An 18,251-nucleotide genomic window follows, 5' to 3' on the forward strand; every position below is an offset into this window, starting at 1 on the left:
TGTTGCCTCCGACACCCAAGGTGTTTGTTTGTTTGTCTGTTTTTCTGTCTGTCAGCAGGATATCTCAAACGGTTATGGATGGATTCGGACGAAATTTGGTGGACAGTTTTTTTTTTTGTTTTTTTTTGTATACAAGATCGAGGCTCGTGAAAGAGCTAACATTAATCACACAGAAAGACAAACCGACACATAAAACGTATAACATGGGGAGCGGTAGACAAGATGGGGCGAGAGGGGGAGGAACACAAACACAACATCTGAGAGCAGGGACATCGAGAGATCTGTGGGAGGGAGAGGGCTTTTGGGGGGGGGTGGGCATGGGAAGGGGGGAGGGGGTGGGAGAGGTATAAAACATATGGACATTGCCAGGACTTCCAGGAAAGAGTTGGAATTTCAAACAAGGTGGATCTGGGGTGAATTAGTGGGGGTAGAAAAGATCAAGGTTTTGGATGGGGAAAGATAAGAGATGGTGGTGAACAGCTGTTTTAAAGACCTGGAGGGAGGAGTGGGATTGTAGGGAGTGTGGGAGTTTGTTCCAGAGGCGGGAGAAAAGAGGAATGAAAGAGTGAAGGTGAGCGGAGAGCCGAGATTTCGGCAGTTTAACCATCAGAGGGTTGCTGGCAGATCTTGTGCGACCTGTAGGAATATTTGGGGGACAGAGCACAGAGAGAGCTGGGTGAGCAAGGCCGGAGAGGAGTCGGTAGAAGACAGAAAGACCACCTACCTGCCTGCGGTGAGTGAGTGAAAGGCCCTCGGAGATAGCTTCATCACGGGAGATTCCAATGATTCTGAAAGCTTTGGTTTCAACAGCGTGAAGCCGAGCTAGGTGTGAGGCAGGAGCACCGGCCCATAGGGGAGAACAGTACTCCATTGAGCTGCGGATGAAAGCCTTGTATGTGGTGAGGAGCTCAGGTGTGCCGAGGAAGGACTTCGCATGACGGAGGATGCCCAGGGGGTGACTGGCTTTGGAGGCCAGCTTGGAAATGTGGTTTTCCCAAGAAAGATCATGGCAGATCGTGAGACCCAAAAGCTTGAGTGACAGAACTTCTTGGAGAGGATTGTTCAGAAAGTGGATGGGAGGGTTGTCCAGTCGATCTTTTCGGAGAGACATCGTAAGTGTGTGAGATTTATCAGGATTGAAAGACATGTTCCATTTGTTTGACCAGTCTGTGATTTTGTCCAGGTCTTCAGAGAGTGAGGAGGCAGCAGACTGCCGATCTGAAGGAAGAGGAATGGAGCGGCAGAGAGTGGAGTCATCAGCAAAGAGATAGAGAGGATTTTCCAGAGAGTCGGAGAGATCATTGATAAAGACCAGAAAAAGCACAGGGCCCAGAACACTGCCTTGGGGAACTCCAGCCTGAACAGGAAGGGTCGATGAGCATTTTGCCATTTGCGTGCGTGACGACGCATTGATTCGATTTTCGTGAAGATGTGGATCCAGATACCAGAATTTTTACTGATTCATTCACCATTGAGCGATGGGGCCGAAAACGATATTGGCCTACAGCATGCTACTTCAAAAAGTTGTGGAAGGATTGTGAGAAAACTTGGTGGATGAGTTGGGTCGATGAGACCAACAAGCCGATTCGATTTTGGTTGATGTCCGGATGCAGAAACTTGTTGCACAGGTCGGGTGTCTGACAAGGAAGACTCGATTCAATTTTGGTGAAGATCCGGATCCGGCTCGTAGAATTGTTTAAGTGATTCTTCACCATTGAGTGATATGGCCAACCAGGTGGAGGTATGCTCTCTACTGAGTGTCGTTCGAGTTTACCATGTAACTAATGAATTGGCCATTGGGGCTGCTTCATGGTCTGTGATTGGATATGATTTCTGCTTCAGGGACTTGGTTTCATTAAGCCCCTTTTTTGCCATCCTATATATAACATGTGGGCTTAACTCCCGTACCTCACGCTGGTCACATGACAGTACTATAACGACTTGACAAAGCGATGTTTTTGTATTTTGTAATACTTAAGTTTTAACTTGAATTTACTTAAGTTTGTATAATTATTTTTCACGTTTTGTTTTTCCCCTATTATTAACCCCTATTGGACCCTATTATTTTCATTTGACTCTGCATGTCCTTTCAGTTTGGAGGAGCTCTCTTCATACGCTGCGGGAAAGGGACCCCGAGCACGGTTGGCAAACCTTCTGCCAGAATGTGACCTAACGAGTCTTTTGGAGCAGCTTCAAGTGCACGAGGTAATGATGAGGAAGCCTGATATTTATGGACCTCTACACCAGTTTTCTTGCTGCTGAGCATTGTTCAGGCCGTAAATCTTTTGTTGTAGTCCTGCCATAGTTTGGTGAAAGCTTGAACATCTTCTTTTCATAAGCGAATTAAAATGCTTAATATATATTGAGGTAACTTCACTGAGGATTGTTCATTTGATGTTTCACTTCCAGGCTTTCTGGGAATCATGCTTTGTAGTGCTGAAGAAGGAGGAGGGAATGGACCTCGGGTTCAGCATTACTGGTGGTTCAGACATGGAAATGCCTTATGTTACAGTGAGTTACAAGCTTTTCAATCTCTCCTCTGCTGGTTACCTATCTCCTGCTGGCATCTACGGCAATGAGGTTTTAATTTAGCAAGACCCGACAACACCAGAACTATTTGCGCACGCCACAATTCCTGTATGGTGTTAATGCATTAACAATAGTTAACAGTTGTTTATCGAGCATTACAACTTCCCTGTCCAATGTGCCTTGCCAAGGTTCATCGAGTGTTTCCTGGAGGTGTGGCTGAGAGGGAGGGCTCCATCCACCATGGTCAAAGGTTGTTGTGGATGAATGGTCAATGGCTGTGGGCTGTATCACACAGCTCTGCTCTGAGAAGTTTGCACAAAGCGAGGACAAGTCCACATGCTCTGCTTGTCTTAGCAAAAGATCATGAGCAAAAGGTGATAGAACCAGCAAGTGAAAAATGGAGCAAGTGTGCAGGCACAGGTGAGTTAAAGAACAACATAATAGTGTGAAAATGTTAATTATTATATACATGATATTTACTCAGCTCTCCTTACTTTAGGGGTTTAAGTTGCTTTTTCCAAAAGTGGAAGTAAGCAGGTCTATCTTAGCTTTGATTACTTCCGCTAAGTTTTCACCCCTGTCTGTCTGTTTGTTTGTCTCTTTGTGAACAAAATATCTCAAAAAGTTCTGACAGGCTGGCCTGGACGTACACACACTCGCCTCTAAGCTGTCCCGCTTACATTTGAATCCCGACCCAGCTATAAACTGTCAGTTCAGAGTTCCACAGGCATGGTGATTCATGAATGTGTGTGCCGTCCCTCGGATGGACGTTAAACTGGGAGTCCCGTCTGCCAGCATGTGTTGGTGGACGTTAAAGATCCCATGGTGTCCTTCGCAAAGGGTAGGCGAGTGTCGCCGGCATAATGGCGAAATTCTAACTTCCTGCCTTAACTAGGTGAATCTCAGGCTTGGCCAGCCAGTTCCTGAATACTTGGGCCAAGCTTCCTCCCAGTCAACCCCACAAGGTAGGATAATAGTGGCCATTAAAGAAGAAGAAGAAGAAAAAGGAATATCTCAAAAGGTTGTGGATGGATTAGGACAATTTTAGGGGAGAGGTTTGGTATATGACAAGGATGAAATAATTACATCTTGGGGAAGATCCAAATCCAGATCTGGATACTAGAATTTTTAATGTGATTTGTCACCATTGAGAAATGGGGCCAGAAAAGATACATAGCATGATGTCTCAAAGTTTTGGATGAATTCAGACGAAACTTGGTGGATAGGTCTGGTGTGTGACAAGGAAGAACTGATTCATTTTTGATGAAGATTCAAATCCGGATCAGATAATTGTTTGAAGTGATTCTTCACCATTAAGTGATAGGGCTATCGGATAAGTCCGATTATATAGCACAATGTCTCATACAGTTATGGACGGATGACAAAACTTGGTGGGCAGGTTGAGTTTGTAACGGGGAAGAAAAGATTTGATTTTGGTGAAGATTCTAATACGGATCTGCACACGTGAATTTAAAAAAAAGTTTTTAAGTGATTCTTCACCATTGAGTGATACGACCAAAAACAATAATTATATAACATGATATTTTAAAAAGTTATGGACGGATTATGACAAAACGTAGTGGATGAGTTGTTTAGGCGACAAGAACAAGCGATTCGATTTTAATTAAGGTCCGAATCCAGATCCGACCTATCAGTAGGGTACAAAACATAAACTGTTGAGCCTGGCTGAGGTGTGCGCACTCCCAAGTGACGTTCTTGTTAATTGATAAAATCACTTCCCTTCAAGCATAATGAGGATGAAAATTAGCTACTCTCTGAATTAACTACTCTCGAAGTGAAAGACACCTTCCTTAATACTGTTACGTTTATGGGGGGTAGGCAATGGAATACCTTAGGCCAGGTAGGATTGTACAGGGTAGTGTGCTCTGTATGTCGTGTAGCCACCTTCATCTACTTAAGTCAGGCCGGATGTCACGTAAGGTTGTATATTTGTCTCCATGACAGGGGTGGAGCTATGCTAATTAGTTATGGTATAAGGAATAATTCCCTGTATGTAAATTGCCTCTGTAGTTTTCCCTTTGTTCCTTATGACACATGCAGCACCAGCCATGCATTCCGCACCTAAATTATATAACGTAACCGCTGACCGGATTCAAACATTCGAACACTACCACTGACACCACCAGACGAGTCATCACTAGGGCCGTGAGGCCCCACCCCGAGAGGTGATGATTGGTGGTGGCCATGGAGCGATGTGATGGGACTCTTTGATTGGAGTGCGTGCGGACATCATCATATGACGTTCGAGCACCAGGGACAAAAAAACCTTGGAATTGTAACTCAGTCTAGTGCACCTCGGAATTAATCTAGTCACTCTGTGCTGAATCCTTTTCTGTAGCAGCTATGTCCATCCTGAGATACTGAAGGGACACAGAATATTATAGATGAGGCATCACTAAATTCTTGCACAGTGTTAATACTACCTGTTGTGATTTATAATTCATCCCCTGCAAATCTTCTACAACTAAAAGGAGAAGTGTGTGTCTGTCTGTCCATCCATCCGTGCGACCATCACGTTTTACTCTAACTAAAGGGTTCCTTCTATCGTAGACCAATAAAAATGGTACTGTTGAAAAGGTAATAATCGATTTACTTGGAACAAAATGTAATGTTCTTTGTCTTTCCCTCGCGGTCCCCATGTGCTGTCTTTGTCTTTCCCTTGTGGTCCCCATGTGCTGTCTTTGTCTTTCCCTCGCGGCCCCCATGTGCTGTCTTTGTCTTTCCCTCGTGGTCCCCCTGTACTGTCTTTCCCTCGCGGTCCCCATGTGCTGTCTTTGTCTTTCCCTCGTGGTCCCCCTGTACTGTCTTTCCCTCGTGGTCCCCCTGTACTGTCTTTCCCTCACGGTCCCCATGTGCTGTCTTTGTCTTTCCCTCGTGGTCCCCCTGTACTGTCTTTCCCTCGTGGTTGTCAGCTCTTTCACGAGCCTCGATTCAGTATAGAAAAAAAACCAAAAAAAAACAATGTCGGTTTTAAAAGCCCACCTTTCCAGGGTATTAGAATAAGAAGAAGCACTTTTTCTCTATTTATTCACTTTTCTATCAATGCAGCTCTTTTATTTACGGCCTGCCCTCGAAGAGGACTACATAGTCCATGACTGGACCCTTCAACATAAAAAAAAGCTGGACCTGGAGATTTGATGTAGCAGTTCCAACGATATGACAACAGGACCTAGTAATCAACCGAAACATCGTATTAGCCGATATCTGGCATTTTGAGTTTGTCATCATTCTCCGATGATGGTGTCGATATGGCCGATATATAAAAAAAACTTTCCTTCTCGTGATGTTGAGCAGCTGGATGACCAAAGTGTTGCTGGTTTTCAAGGTAAAAGACCAAGAATCAAAGGATTTTCAACTGTTTTTAACAACTAGTACAACCACTTCCCATGGATGTGGCAGGAAGGGTCATGTTATTATCCTCTCTGGGGTATATAGATTACAGTAGATATAGGTCCGTTCGGCTGTGGTGGACGCGATAAGCATGGAATTAGAATGCCTCAAGAGTGTCGGGATCCCTCTAAATTTCTTTCAGTTTAGTGTTGAACAGCAGTAGCGACTGTTTAAAAAGGTCATTGCTGTTTAAGGTTAAAAAAAAGTTGTTGCTGTTTAAGGAAAAGCGGCTGTTTAAAAATGTAAAAAAAATAGGTATTTGCTTTCTTCTCAGAAACTACACACACAATTTCGATGAAACTTCACCACCACCTTAATAACCCATGATGTACCAATGTTTGTCCAAGGCATTATAAAAATTGGGGTCGTAGGAGGTATATGGGGTTGGGGGAGAGGGGGTTGCCCCCCGAAATATGTATTTTTTTGTTTGTTTGTTTAAAGTCTTATGATTATGTTAGTATGATTCTACATGCTGCCCTGTCTTCTAGCAACCATCGAAATTGGTTTAAAATACCCTTCATCGGTGCAGTATACTGTTTATTCTACCAGGTGAGCACCAGGGGTATTGCCCCGATGTTTCATGCAATGGACTGAGCTTAATCGCTGCATTGTTCAGGATGGGATTTTTCACCTCACCCTCACCTTTCATATGTAATACGCAGATAGACTGAAAGCATGATCTGCATTTACAGGGCCATTAGTAACTGTGTCCTTACCAGCTGGGACGTCAGGCCTTGGATTCAGCATTAATGGCGGAAGAGACAGTGTGCTTGGAGATACGCCACTCACGATACACCATCTGTTCAAAGGTAAGTTTTGTGTCTTGGTAAGCTATCCAATGTTTTACCTGTTTATTGATGCAGATGGACCCTATCCTTCACGAGCATGACTCATTCTTCATACCATCCAGGTGGGTAGATTAGGAAGAGGGATTTTTCATCCAGGATGTGGATAGATTTATTGATAGCAAGTGGGGTACATTTATCGCCCAGGGTGGATAAATGTCATCACGTTCCCAAATTTCATCACACGTTGCGAAGAGGTATGTTATAGTAGTTGCAAACCTGAAAGAAGGTGTAAGTGCCTTTGTATTTTGCCTTCAAATGTGTGTTAATGACACCAAGGAACAAAATCATTTATTTTGATTTTACCACACTAATATATATATATATATATATATATATATATATATATATATATATATATTTCAAGTGTTTGTGTTTGTGCAAATCGTACGTTATTCTTTCATGGTCAAACTGTAGGTAGCGACTAAAAGCCCCAAATTTTGGGTGTATTAACTTCAGAATCTGGTCAAGGTGATAAGCTACCACAAGTAGGCCTTGACATCCATTTTGAGGCCATCAAATGCCGCTATAAAGTGTACATTACGATGTGGGGTCAGTCAGTGCTGCAGCCGACCCGCAGGCAAAAGGTAACCACCATGAGGCCAATAACTCCACACAGTTGTGGCCAAAAATGTTGGCACCCTTGCAGTTTTTGCAAATAACTCACAATTTTCTCAAAGAATAAGTTGAAATTGACATAAGTGTTTGGTCTCCACAATTCTTTATTTCACTCTTAATATTACAGAACCTTTGTTTTTTATTTAGAACTTAATGTATCTTTTTAAATCAGAAAATAAAAAGAAATGTCATTGACAAAATTATTGACATCCTCGACTTAATATTTGGTAGCACGACCTTTGGACAAAATAACTGCAGTCAAGCTCTTCCTATAGCCATGAATGAGCTTCCTACACCTCTCTACTGGCAGGTTGTCCCACTCTTCTTGTGCAAACTGCTCCAGTTCTACTAGATTTGAAGGGTGCCTTCTCCCAACTGCTGTTTTCAGATCTCCTCACAGGTGTTCAATGGGATTTATATCTGGACTCATTGCTGGACACTTCAGAACAATCCAGGGTTTTGTCTTGAACCATTCATGGGTGCTATTTGAAGTGTGTTTGGGGGCATTGTCCTGCTGCAAGACCCATGACCTTCGAAGGAGACCCAACTTTCTGACACTGGGTTGAACATTGCGCTCTAAAATTCCTTGGTAATCTCCTGATTTCATGATGCCATGCACACAATCAAGGCACCCAGTGCCAGAGGCAGCACAGCAACCCCGAAGCATCACTGAACCTCCTCCATGTTTGACTGTAGGGAAGGTGTTCTTATCTTGTTCATCTTATGTGGATGCCAAAATATTTTTTTATTTCAACAATTTTCTGGAAGAAATGGTTCATTATTTGAAAAAAGTGCAAGGGTGCCAATACTTTTGGCCACGACTGTAGCTCTTCAATGTCCAACACGTCCTGAAACCACCGCTGGGAAAAGCTCACCCCTGCTTTTTAACGGGACTAGTATAGCAGGTACAGAGTAGTATTTGATAAGAATTGATCCCAAATTAAATACTTTACTTACCAAATGGTGGCTTTTTTTTACATGCCTGAAGGGACATTTTCTGGTGTTGGATGTTCAGTTGCTTCAGCGTTTTTATGGTGCTGTTCATCTCGTGACATGTTTCCAAATATTGTCCCTCTATAAGCTAGCCTGGAAATGCCATTCACATTTGGTGCCCTGAGTCATTCTGAGAGGGTCATTAACCAGTGTGGCAGCTACATTCAAATGTAAGGTGTGCACAGAGGGAGCTGCAGATGGAGGAAATGTTGAGTTGGATCTTGGAGATGGCGTGAAGCTGGAAGGTGTGAAAACATTTTGCTACCTCGGAGACATGCTGAATGGAGAAGGTGGATCAGACTCGGCAACGGTTGCTCGAGTGAGATTTGCATGGAAGAAGTTTCGGGAATTGAGTGGCGTGCTGATGATGAGGGGAGTGTCGTTGAAGCTGAAGGGAAAGGTGTATGCTGCATGTGTGAGAAGTGTTATGATTTATGGGAGCGAGACATGGGTAATGAACGTAGAGCAGCAACGAAGGTTGGAAAGGGTGGAAATGCGAATGGTTCGACGGATGTGCGGAGTATCGTTGAGAGAGAGGAAGACAAATGATAAATTGCGAAAGATGATGGGAATAGAGCCTGTGATTGATGCTGTGAAGAGGAACAGGTTGAGATGGTTTGGTCATGTGTTGAGGAAGGATGAAAGTGACTGGTTGAGAAGAGTGATGGAAATGAATGTAGAAGGAAGTAGAAGACGGGGAAGACCGAGAAAGACTTGGCTAAAGATGGTGGAAGAAGAAATGCGGGCAAGGGGGTTAACAAGGAGAGATGCAGAAAATAGGGCAAAATGGAGAAGATTGTCATGGGGACCGCAAGGCTAACCCCCGCTCTAGCAGGGAAAATGGCCTTTAAAATGCATGTTGTTGTTGTTTGTATTTGGTGCCCTGAGTGTGGAGGATATGAATGATACTCCTCCCGCTGTCGAGCACAAGGCTGACGAGGCAGTTTCATTGGATAGGGGGCACAATCGTGGATGGGCCACCGTTCTAACACGGGATACTCGACTCACTTTTCCAAGCAAGCTGGTACTCATGTTGCTGACCTCAAAAGGATACAGGTTGAGTCAACTCCGCTGGTGTTATTTGGGAATGTCTGGGGCTTGAACTCAGGAGCTTGAGATCCGAAGCTATTTTGTTGAAATGGCACAATCAATTTATAGTTTGGAAATTGAAATGGCACGAACATCTCTCTTGCTGTTCACTAACACGAGTTGGCACTAAACTACCGTACATGTGAAGCATTTGCCCTAATTTGCTTTTTCGACTCGTAAACAAAATATAAGTGAAGCTAATTGTTTTCTTTTATCAATTTTCTGTGCTGAACACATGGACTGTGATCAGTATTCATTTATGGTGAAACATTGACGTAAATTATGCACGCTGGAATGATAAAGATAGAAGCAGTGTTTTACAGGATTTTAACCCTATTTGCACAATATAACTATAAGATCTGGAATTATTCCACATAATGCAAGATAATGCGGCACTATTGAAATGACATAATCCGCCCCAGATTGCTTGGTGCGCATGCGTAGAAACTAATCGGAACGAAGTTCATCAGTGTGGCTTGGACGTATTTCATGCCTGCCAGATGGGGATTGTAGCATGGAATGACAGAAAAAAAAACTTTTTAAAAAGCCGGAAATACTTGGAAACGTACCTGCAGAAAATGGGTGTCCCTCTGCACAACAAAATAATTTGAGAACTTCCTGATCAACTCGTCCAAAAAGTTGATACCTTGCAGCCCGTATTGTAGAAAACTGCCGATGATGTGTGCCCATGAAATGCTGAGTGTTTGTAAAGGGTTGCATCTTAACACCGATGGGAAGGTCATATCTGGGGATTGTCGATGCACAGGGTAAGTTTTAAAATGACGATATTTATGATTAATCATGGGAAGGAAAGGGGGGGGGGGGGTGGGGTGGGAGTGGGATTTGTGTGGACTGGGTGTCGTTACAAGTGCTGTATATCTTTCTTGCTTGGTTCCGGGGCCACAAGATAAATAATACTGGAATTTTGCATCTCTTGGTGAAAGGAGAAGCATCCGTTTGTGTATTATGTGTTATAACCACAGCTGCCGCTGGCTAATTAATTGTATTCACTGGAAATGGTACGAATTTGACTCCTTTCATGCATTGATATGTCCAATTTGCATTCAGTAAGGGAGCAATTATGGATAACCATTCTGAATTTGCCAATCTATCATCTAAATGCTGAAAATTGTGTTTAAAAGACTATTTGATTCACGGACTTCACACTAGGAATGGCAGGTTCAAAGTTCCTGGCGAGCAGAACTGAATGTAAACAAACACACACAGCGCATGCGCAAAAGACCTCATTTAGCATTCGTACGTCATTTCAAAAGTTCCGTATTGGCAGGTATGGGTTGAGTTGATAACTCAATTCTCAACTTTACTTGCATGAAATTGTGAATTTCATATGTGAGACTCTCAAATGGAAGATGTTGTCGTGTACCAAAATCGCAAACGACGCCTGGTGGGAATCGCACACACCGAGGTCGTTCAATTTAAAGATGGCCGGCTTAAGGCTGAACTTAGCACAAAGCACTGGGAGCAGTTGTAGGTTTTATCCCCCTGTTAGATAATTTACCATCCAGGAATACAGTACTCAGAAATGGTTTGCACAGGAAGGGTGGCAGGCAGATATGCGCACTGGCCTAAGGGATTACACACACAATAAGCACATTTATAATTTAGTGAGATTGAAGATCGTAGGCAGGAAAGGTTTGAGGTCAACACCAGCAACAACAGCTCATTTAATTAGATATAGCTCAAGCTCAGCACAGATCGGAATCCTCCCCGAGATTGTCTCTCACTGACTCTGTTCTTCTCCAACTGCAGCAGCATTGAGAGATCACTCTCGTATCCACACCCTCTACCTCTGAGGCGTCCACATCAGCCCAATTCACCATTCACTGGCCACCCCATGCATGGCATCAGCGCCGCAAGGTCACAACCCCATCAGCGGTACCAACCCTGAACTAATTGGTGCTGTGGATGCTGATCTGCATCGTCCAATTGTGCGTCACCTCACTCGCTGCCAATCAGGTACAGCCATATTAAAAGGCCTGAGGTTCTTCCTCTTCAGCAGCATGTGAGGCGAGAGGAGAAATGAGCAGGTGTGTCACCGCGGTGTGGACAGTAAAACTTTCAAGGCATCCCACTGACCTGACCCCCACCTGGTTCTGAATAGGAAACGCATGCCAAGACATCCGTAAACCTTTCTTACCACAACAAATTACAACACTCTCCCACAACTATCGGGGACACCCCTTCGCAGTTGTCGTACCCCCCAACTCAAGTCGGGGGCCAAATCTTCCCCATTCCTCCCTGCTGCCCGGATTTGTCAGAGCACTGCGGTCATGGTTAGAGTGCCGATCGGTTCCCTTGGACCGGCCCTTTCCCTCGTGTCTCTGTCTTTCTTTCTCTCTAACTCTGTCGTGGCCCTGACTCTGTGAAGATGGGCGTACGCCATCCCGGATGTGGGGGATGGGAGTCTATAGCTTAACTCTGATAATTGACCCCCAAACTCCCACAAATGCAACAATATATTGGAAACACTCGTTTAATTTTTCATTTTCCGTTTGGCAAAACTGTCATTTTTTTTTCAGGTGGAGCGGCAGAACAGAGTGGGTGTATATCAGTGGGTGATGAACTATTGACCTTGGGGAACAGGGATTTGCAAGGTCTGACTCGATTCCAAGCCTGGCGCCTGCTCAGAGCCGTTCCGGAGGGACCAGTCAGCCTTGTAATACGCAAGCCTCCTGCATTCTGATCCACAATACTTCATTAATCAGTTTGTTTGTTTTTAGCAAAAATTACACTCCATTTTTAAATTCCTTACGTCTTATTCTCATCATGAAAATGTGGCTTACCTTCTGATCAATGAAAAATAAAACTGTTTCATCACATCTTAAGTAATGCTGGTGTTGCCATCCCAAAGTTTACATGGATGTCATTTGTTTGTTGTATATTTCTTTTTCTTCCTTTGGAGAAGAGGCATTTGGATTCAAGGCTCCTGGGTTATTTTAATTATTTTCCACGAACTTGTATTACAGTCCAATTTGATGGTTTGTCCCGGTTCTGTCATATCTTCCTGAAGAGTGCGTTTTCATAGTGTTGCCGTACTGAGGGATCACATCACATCAGCCCTCACTTGGTCAATCATTATTCCAGACTTAAGTTAATTTTGCAAAATCATTCAAATTCTTTTTCTGTATTTTTTTTAATTTTAATTGAGACAATAATTAAGATTAGATGTATTTTTTTTCCAATGTCATCACATACATCGATGGCATTCCTTCCTTTCCCCACCAATCCCCCACCCTTGCACCTTAGATTTGTATAAAGTCACATCTGCATCACCCCCAATCTCAGCAATCACATGATCTCTCTCTCTCTCTCTCTCTCTCTCTCTCTCTGATGTACCATACTCTTCATAGAGCATCAGTGCCGCTGAAGCAGCTTCAAAACCTGTACACCAAAAACCTGTAAATCTCTTTCCTTCTCTTCATATTTCCAAAATGCACTTATATTTAAATTTAAGAATTACTGAACCTTTGGTGCATGCATTGCTGTCATGCTCAGTTTGCTACAACTGTTTGCAGGTTTAGCTGTTTCTTCTCTTCATCCCCTTCTTCACTTTTGGCAATTTAACATTATTCAGCTTTGCTCTTCAACTGTGGAACTGACTCAACTTTTAACATTTGCACTTTCTCAATTTTTACTTTTCTTGCCTCTTACTATTAATTTTGAAAGACGTTTGAGGTTTCAAAATGAAAAGCATTATACAAGAAATTGATTGATAGTATTGTAAAAACTGATCATATCCTGTTTTATACTTTACTCCACATTCCATGAGGCAATGTCAAGAGGTAGTTTGTAGATTTGAATGAATTTTTTTTTTTTGGAGGATGAAAAGGTTTTTTTTGTTTTTTTGGGGGGGGTTTTTTGGGGGGGAAATGCAGACGTGTGTAATTTTTATTATATTTCTTCAGATTGATCTTTCATACTGGTTGATGAAATAAATTTTCTCCATTTCGGTTTTTGTTGCAGTTCTCTCGGGTTCTGGGATTAAAATGGCAATCTTTGTTTGAAGCAGAATGCGTCATTGGCTTAGGGCATGGCTGTGGAGCATGTGTTTTGTCAAGAAGGCAAACAGTTCTGTTTTGTTTGCATCAATTCTCAGGAACTGCTGCCAATATCCTGGAAGAACAGTGGATCCGTCAACTCTCCTTCAAATGCCTTTCCCACGTTTGTCCCTGGCTTGAGATTTCAGGCTGTTGTCATGGTACTGGTCCCAGACTATATCCACACGACAGGCCCTTTGCAAGTGACCTTGTATGTGTGGCAAGAATACTTTCAGCGCATAATCATCAAAGGTTTTGGCAGCAACTGGTTTCAGAACGTTCACCAACACTGCCCCGTCAAGGATAGTGACGTCACTGGTGCAGTGCATTCTGCTGGTTAAGGCAGGAATTTTGGGAATTTGTTCAGAGTTACCTCGCCGACTCTTCGCAAAGGATCTTTAACATCCACAAACTTATGCCGGCAGATGGAAAGCCCGTTTAGCGTCCATTCGAGGGACGGCACACACATTGACGAACCACCCTGCCTGCGAAACACCAGGGTGACAGCTGAGTCGGGATTTGAAACAATGCTCTACAGCTAAGAGGTGAGTGTGTGTACCTCTTGGCCATCCAGCCAACCCATGAGTTTAAATGAGTGGAGCATGATGAAGGTCTACAGTTGTACCACAGATGCAATGCCTGCTGTAGGTTTGGGCAAAAATTTGTAATGTGCTTGTTGCCTGTGCTAGCCTACCCTTTGCTTAAAGACGCCATAAGTCATTTACACTACACCTTTTAGGGCAGGGGCGAGTGCCTCTGGCCTTGCCACTTGTGGGCTGAAAAGGAGCAGGATACATCCACTCAGAGGCTGGAGCTCAGGATACATTCACTTAAAGATTAGAGCAACCTGTAGTTGCAGAGAGCACAGAAGCTTAAATCAGAGATAGCATCTGAAACAGTCCCGTTAAGACCCGTTCCAGTCAATGATTCTCTGTGACAACAGAATGTACATCCTGCTTTTTCTGTGACAAAGGCGAAGAACCACTGCATAAAGCTTCAACCATGAACCTTGACAAAAAGTCAGATCTTGGACAACTGAGCTCAAAAACACAAAGCTGCTGGCTAAATTGGCTGCTGGAGATGCACATGCAATTGATTTATTCTACTGCAACAAGGAGCTGATACTCTTGGTCGAGGTACCCTGCCTTTTTGGGTGGTATGAGGAATATATCTGTCACGTGATATACAGTCACGTGAAAAAGTAAGTACACCCCATGTAAAGTTTTGACTTTTTCAACATACAGCTAGCTATTTGATCTTCATTTCAACAATATTGACAGATAAAGGTGATATAATACAACAAATATCAGGAAACATTTACATTTTGTAGTCCATTGTATAATTTAAATAAACATAAATGCAAATTTCGCATGTGGAAAAAGTAAGTACACCCCAACATTTATCACGACTTCAAATACCTAAAATTTAGAATCAGGTGCACCAGCTCAGGTGCAAATGATTAGAACATCGTTGGAGAGGATCTTGGAGGAACCTGTCTTATTTAAACCTCAGACATTTCGTTTGGTTTGCTCTTTGTTGTTGAAGTGTGTGGCGTCACCATGCCTAGATCAAAAGAGCTCTCTGAGGCCTTCAGAAAGAAGGTTATAGATGCCTACGAGTCTGGGAAGGGATTTAAAAAGATCTCCAAACAATTTGAAATCAATCATTCGACTGTCCGGAAGATCATCTACAAGTGGAGAAGATTCCAACCAACTGCCAACTTGTTCAGGCCAGGCCGCCCAGCAAGTTCAGCCCAAGAGCAGACTGCAAGATGGTGAAAGAAGTCTCCAAGAACCCCAGATTGTCATCACGGGACCTACAGGTAGCTCTTGCCACTGTTGATGTCAAAGTGCACGAGTCTACCATTAGAAAGAGGCTGCACAAATTTGATCTACATGGGAGATGTGCCAGGAGGAAACCTTTGCTGTCCAGAAAGAACATCAGGGCAAAACTAAAGTTTACCAATGAATACCTCGGCAAAGACCAGCACTTCTGGAACAATGTGCTCTGGACAGATTAGTCAAAGGTAGAGCTATTTGGCCACAGTACCAGAAGACATGTTTGGCGAAAACCAAAGACAGCATTTGACCACAAGAACCTGATACCAACTGTAAAGCATGCTGGTGGAAATATTATGGTTTGGGGCAGCTTTGCTGCATCAGGGCCTGGGCAGCTCACCATCATAGAATCCACTATGAATTCTTCATTGTACCAGAGGATGCTTGAGGATAATGTGAGGCCATCTGTCGGAAAGTTGAAACTCAACCGAAGGTGGACCTTGCAACATGACAATGACCCTAAACATACCAGGAAATCCACCAAGGAATGGCTGAAAAGAAAGAAATGGAGGGTTCTGGAATGGCCAAGTCAAAGCCCGGATCTAAATCCCATCTAGATGTTGTGGGGGGGGGGGGGGGGGGGGGGGGGGTTTGAAACGAGCTGTGCATGCAAGAAACCCCTCAAACATCGCACAGCTGAAAGAATTCTGCATGGAGGAGTGGGCAAAAATTTCTCCCAGTCGATGTCAGAGACTGGTAGACAGTTATAAGAAACGCCTACTTGAGGTTGTTTCTGCCAAAGGGGGCAATACCACCTATTAGAGCCAAGGGTGTACTTACTTTTTCCACATGCGAAATTTGCATTTATGTTTATTTAAATTATACAATGGACTACAAAATGTAAATGTTTCATGATATTTGTTATATTATATCATCTTTATCTGTCAATATTGTTGAAATGAAGATCAAATAGCTGTATGTTGAAATATGTTGAAAAAGTCAAAACTTTACATGGGGTGTACTTACTTTTTCACGTGACTGTATCTGTAACAGGATTATATCTGTAACATTCCCCAAAGTCACGGTGTCACGACACAAGGCCAAAGTCGATCCCCGCTCTGGCGATCACACGAAAAGGTCGTACTGAGACCTGAACCCTGGTCGGTCGACAGTCAAAGCTGCAGAAGAGCCGCTTCGTGAGAGGTTGGGCCGATGTCGGTCCGGTAATGATTCACCCAAAAGGCGAGTGGAAACTCACACATTCAGTTCACCGACAATTTTTTTTTTTGGTTCACGAGTTATCAAACAAAGTGACCACTATATTCGTCATGGGTGTGTGTCTGTCTGTCTGTCTGCAGCATAACTACCCGATGATATCATCCGATCTTGATGAAACTCGGAGGGCCTTTCACTCTCTCACCGCAGGCAGGTTGGTGGTCTTTCCGCCTTCTTCCGACTCCTCTCCGGCCTTGCCCCCCCAGCTCTCTCTGTGCTCTGTCCCCCCAATATTCCTTCAGGTCGCACAAGATCTGTCAGCAACCCACTTATGGTTAAACTGCCAAAATCAAGACTCCTGTCTGCTCAGCTTCACTCTTTCATTCCCCTTTTCTCCTGCCTGTGGAACAAACCCTCACTTCCTTCAATCCCACTCCTCCCTCCAGGTCTTTAAAACAGCTGTTCACCACCATCTCTTATCTTCCCCCATCCAAAACCTTGATCTTTTTCTAACCCCGCTAATTCACCCCAGATACACTTTTTTGAAATTCCATCTTCTTTCATGGAAGTCCTTGCAGTGTCCATATGTCTTATACCTCTCCCACCTCCCTGCAAACCCTCTCCCTCCCACAGTTCTGTCGATGTCCCTGCTCTCAAATATTGTGTTTTTTGTCCTCCCCCCTCTCTCCCCATCTTGCCTACCGCTCCTCTTATTTTGTGTTTTATGTGTCGATTTGTGTCGGTTTGACTTTTTGTGTGATTAATGTTAGCTCTTTCACGAGCCTCGATCTTGTATACAAAAAAAATAAATTGTGTCCTGCCTAGAGTGGGCGTATTGCGCCCATTGTGGGCGGAGCCACGCCCCCAAAAATATGTCTTTTTAGGGGGTAATCGAGTTCAAGCTACATCTTCTCCGAGGGAGTTGGTGGAATCTGACAGGGATTTCAGTATTTGGTTAGGCCAATATCATGTGTCTAGCCCCTTGGAGTTTGATTTTTCATTTTCGCCCCAAGGTCAAGGTCACAAGGTCACGAAATTTAGAAAAGTCGATTTTTGATGGTTTTATTACATTGTTCGCTTCCTGATAGGGTGAAATGTCGTACATGTTTTTATATTATCACATACATAATGAAATACAAGTTTTCCAACAAATTTCAGAATCTTCGACCTTTGACCTTTGAAGGTCACAAAGGTCAAATTTTCAAAGTTGGCGGAATCGAACCGAATTTTCGGTATTGTGTAGCTAACTAACTTCATAACTGATTATACATTATTTTCTATCACATTTCCAGGCCAGCACCACACACAATTACGTACAGCCGGTTCCTAAAGGCCTGCGCACGCAGCGCATTGGGGCCCTTTGTAAATAGGCATGTACACCGCATGTCGGGGGCCGACACCTGCCGCGTGGGCCCCCGACCCCCCAGTGCGGGCCTGTTTCGGTTATAGTCCGTCCTTTGTCATTGAATACCACTCGCTCGTGAACCATCGTCGTCTCCTGACATTTCAATTATCTTTTCTGATTCCATGGAAAACCCTGCCTATCTCTTTGCTGATGATTTCACCCTCTGCTGTATCATCTCTAATCCTTCAGATGGGCTAGACAGCAGCCTCTTCCCCCTCTGCAGAACTTCATAGAATCAGAAGCTAATCCAACAACTCGATTATGTCTTTCAACCCTGACAAATCCCACACACGCACATTGACTCTCCGAA

At 43.6% G+C, this 18,251-nt stretch overlaps 1 protein-coding gene across 1 annotated transcript in view; it reads left to right on the forward strand.

Moving 5' to 3' along the window:
- The window catches only part of LOC137421999 (uncharacterized), a 45,025-nt gene extending 31,566 nt beyond the window's left edge, over window positions 1-13,459 (forward strand). The window contains exons 6-10 of the mRNA XM_068108649.2: window positions 2,094-2,205; window positions 2,410-2,511; window positions 2,718-2,949; window positions 6,633-6,749; window positions 12,026-13,459. Coding sequence (XP_067964750.2) covers window positions 2,094-2,205; window positions 2,410-2,511; window positions 2,718-2,949; window positions 6,633-6,749; window positions 12,026-12,189 — 727 coding nt within the window. The 3' untranslated portion in view covers window positions 12,190-13,459. The remainder of the gene's footprint in view (window positions 1-2,093; window positions 2,206-2,409; window positions 2,512-2,717; window positions 2,950-6,632; window positions 6,750-12,025) is intronic.
- Window positions 13,460-18,251: the final 4,792 nt, after the last annotated feature.

Source organism: Myxine glutinosa, chromosome 2 (genome assembly GCF_964187855.1).
Source record: "Myxine glutinosa chromosome 2, kmMyxGlut1.1, whole genome shotgun sequence".
Lineage (NCBI taxonomy): Eukaryota > Metazoa > Chordata > Myxini > Myxiniformes > Myxinidae > Myxine > Myxine glutinosa.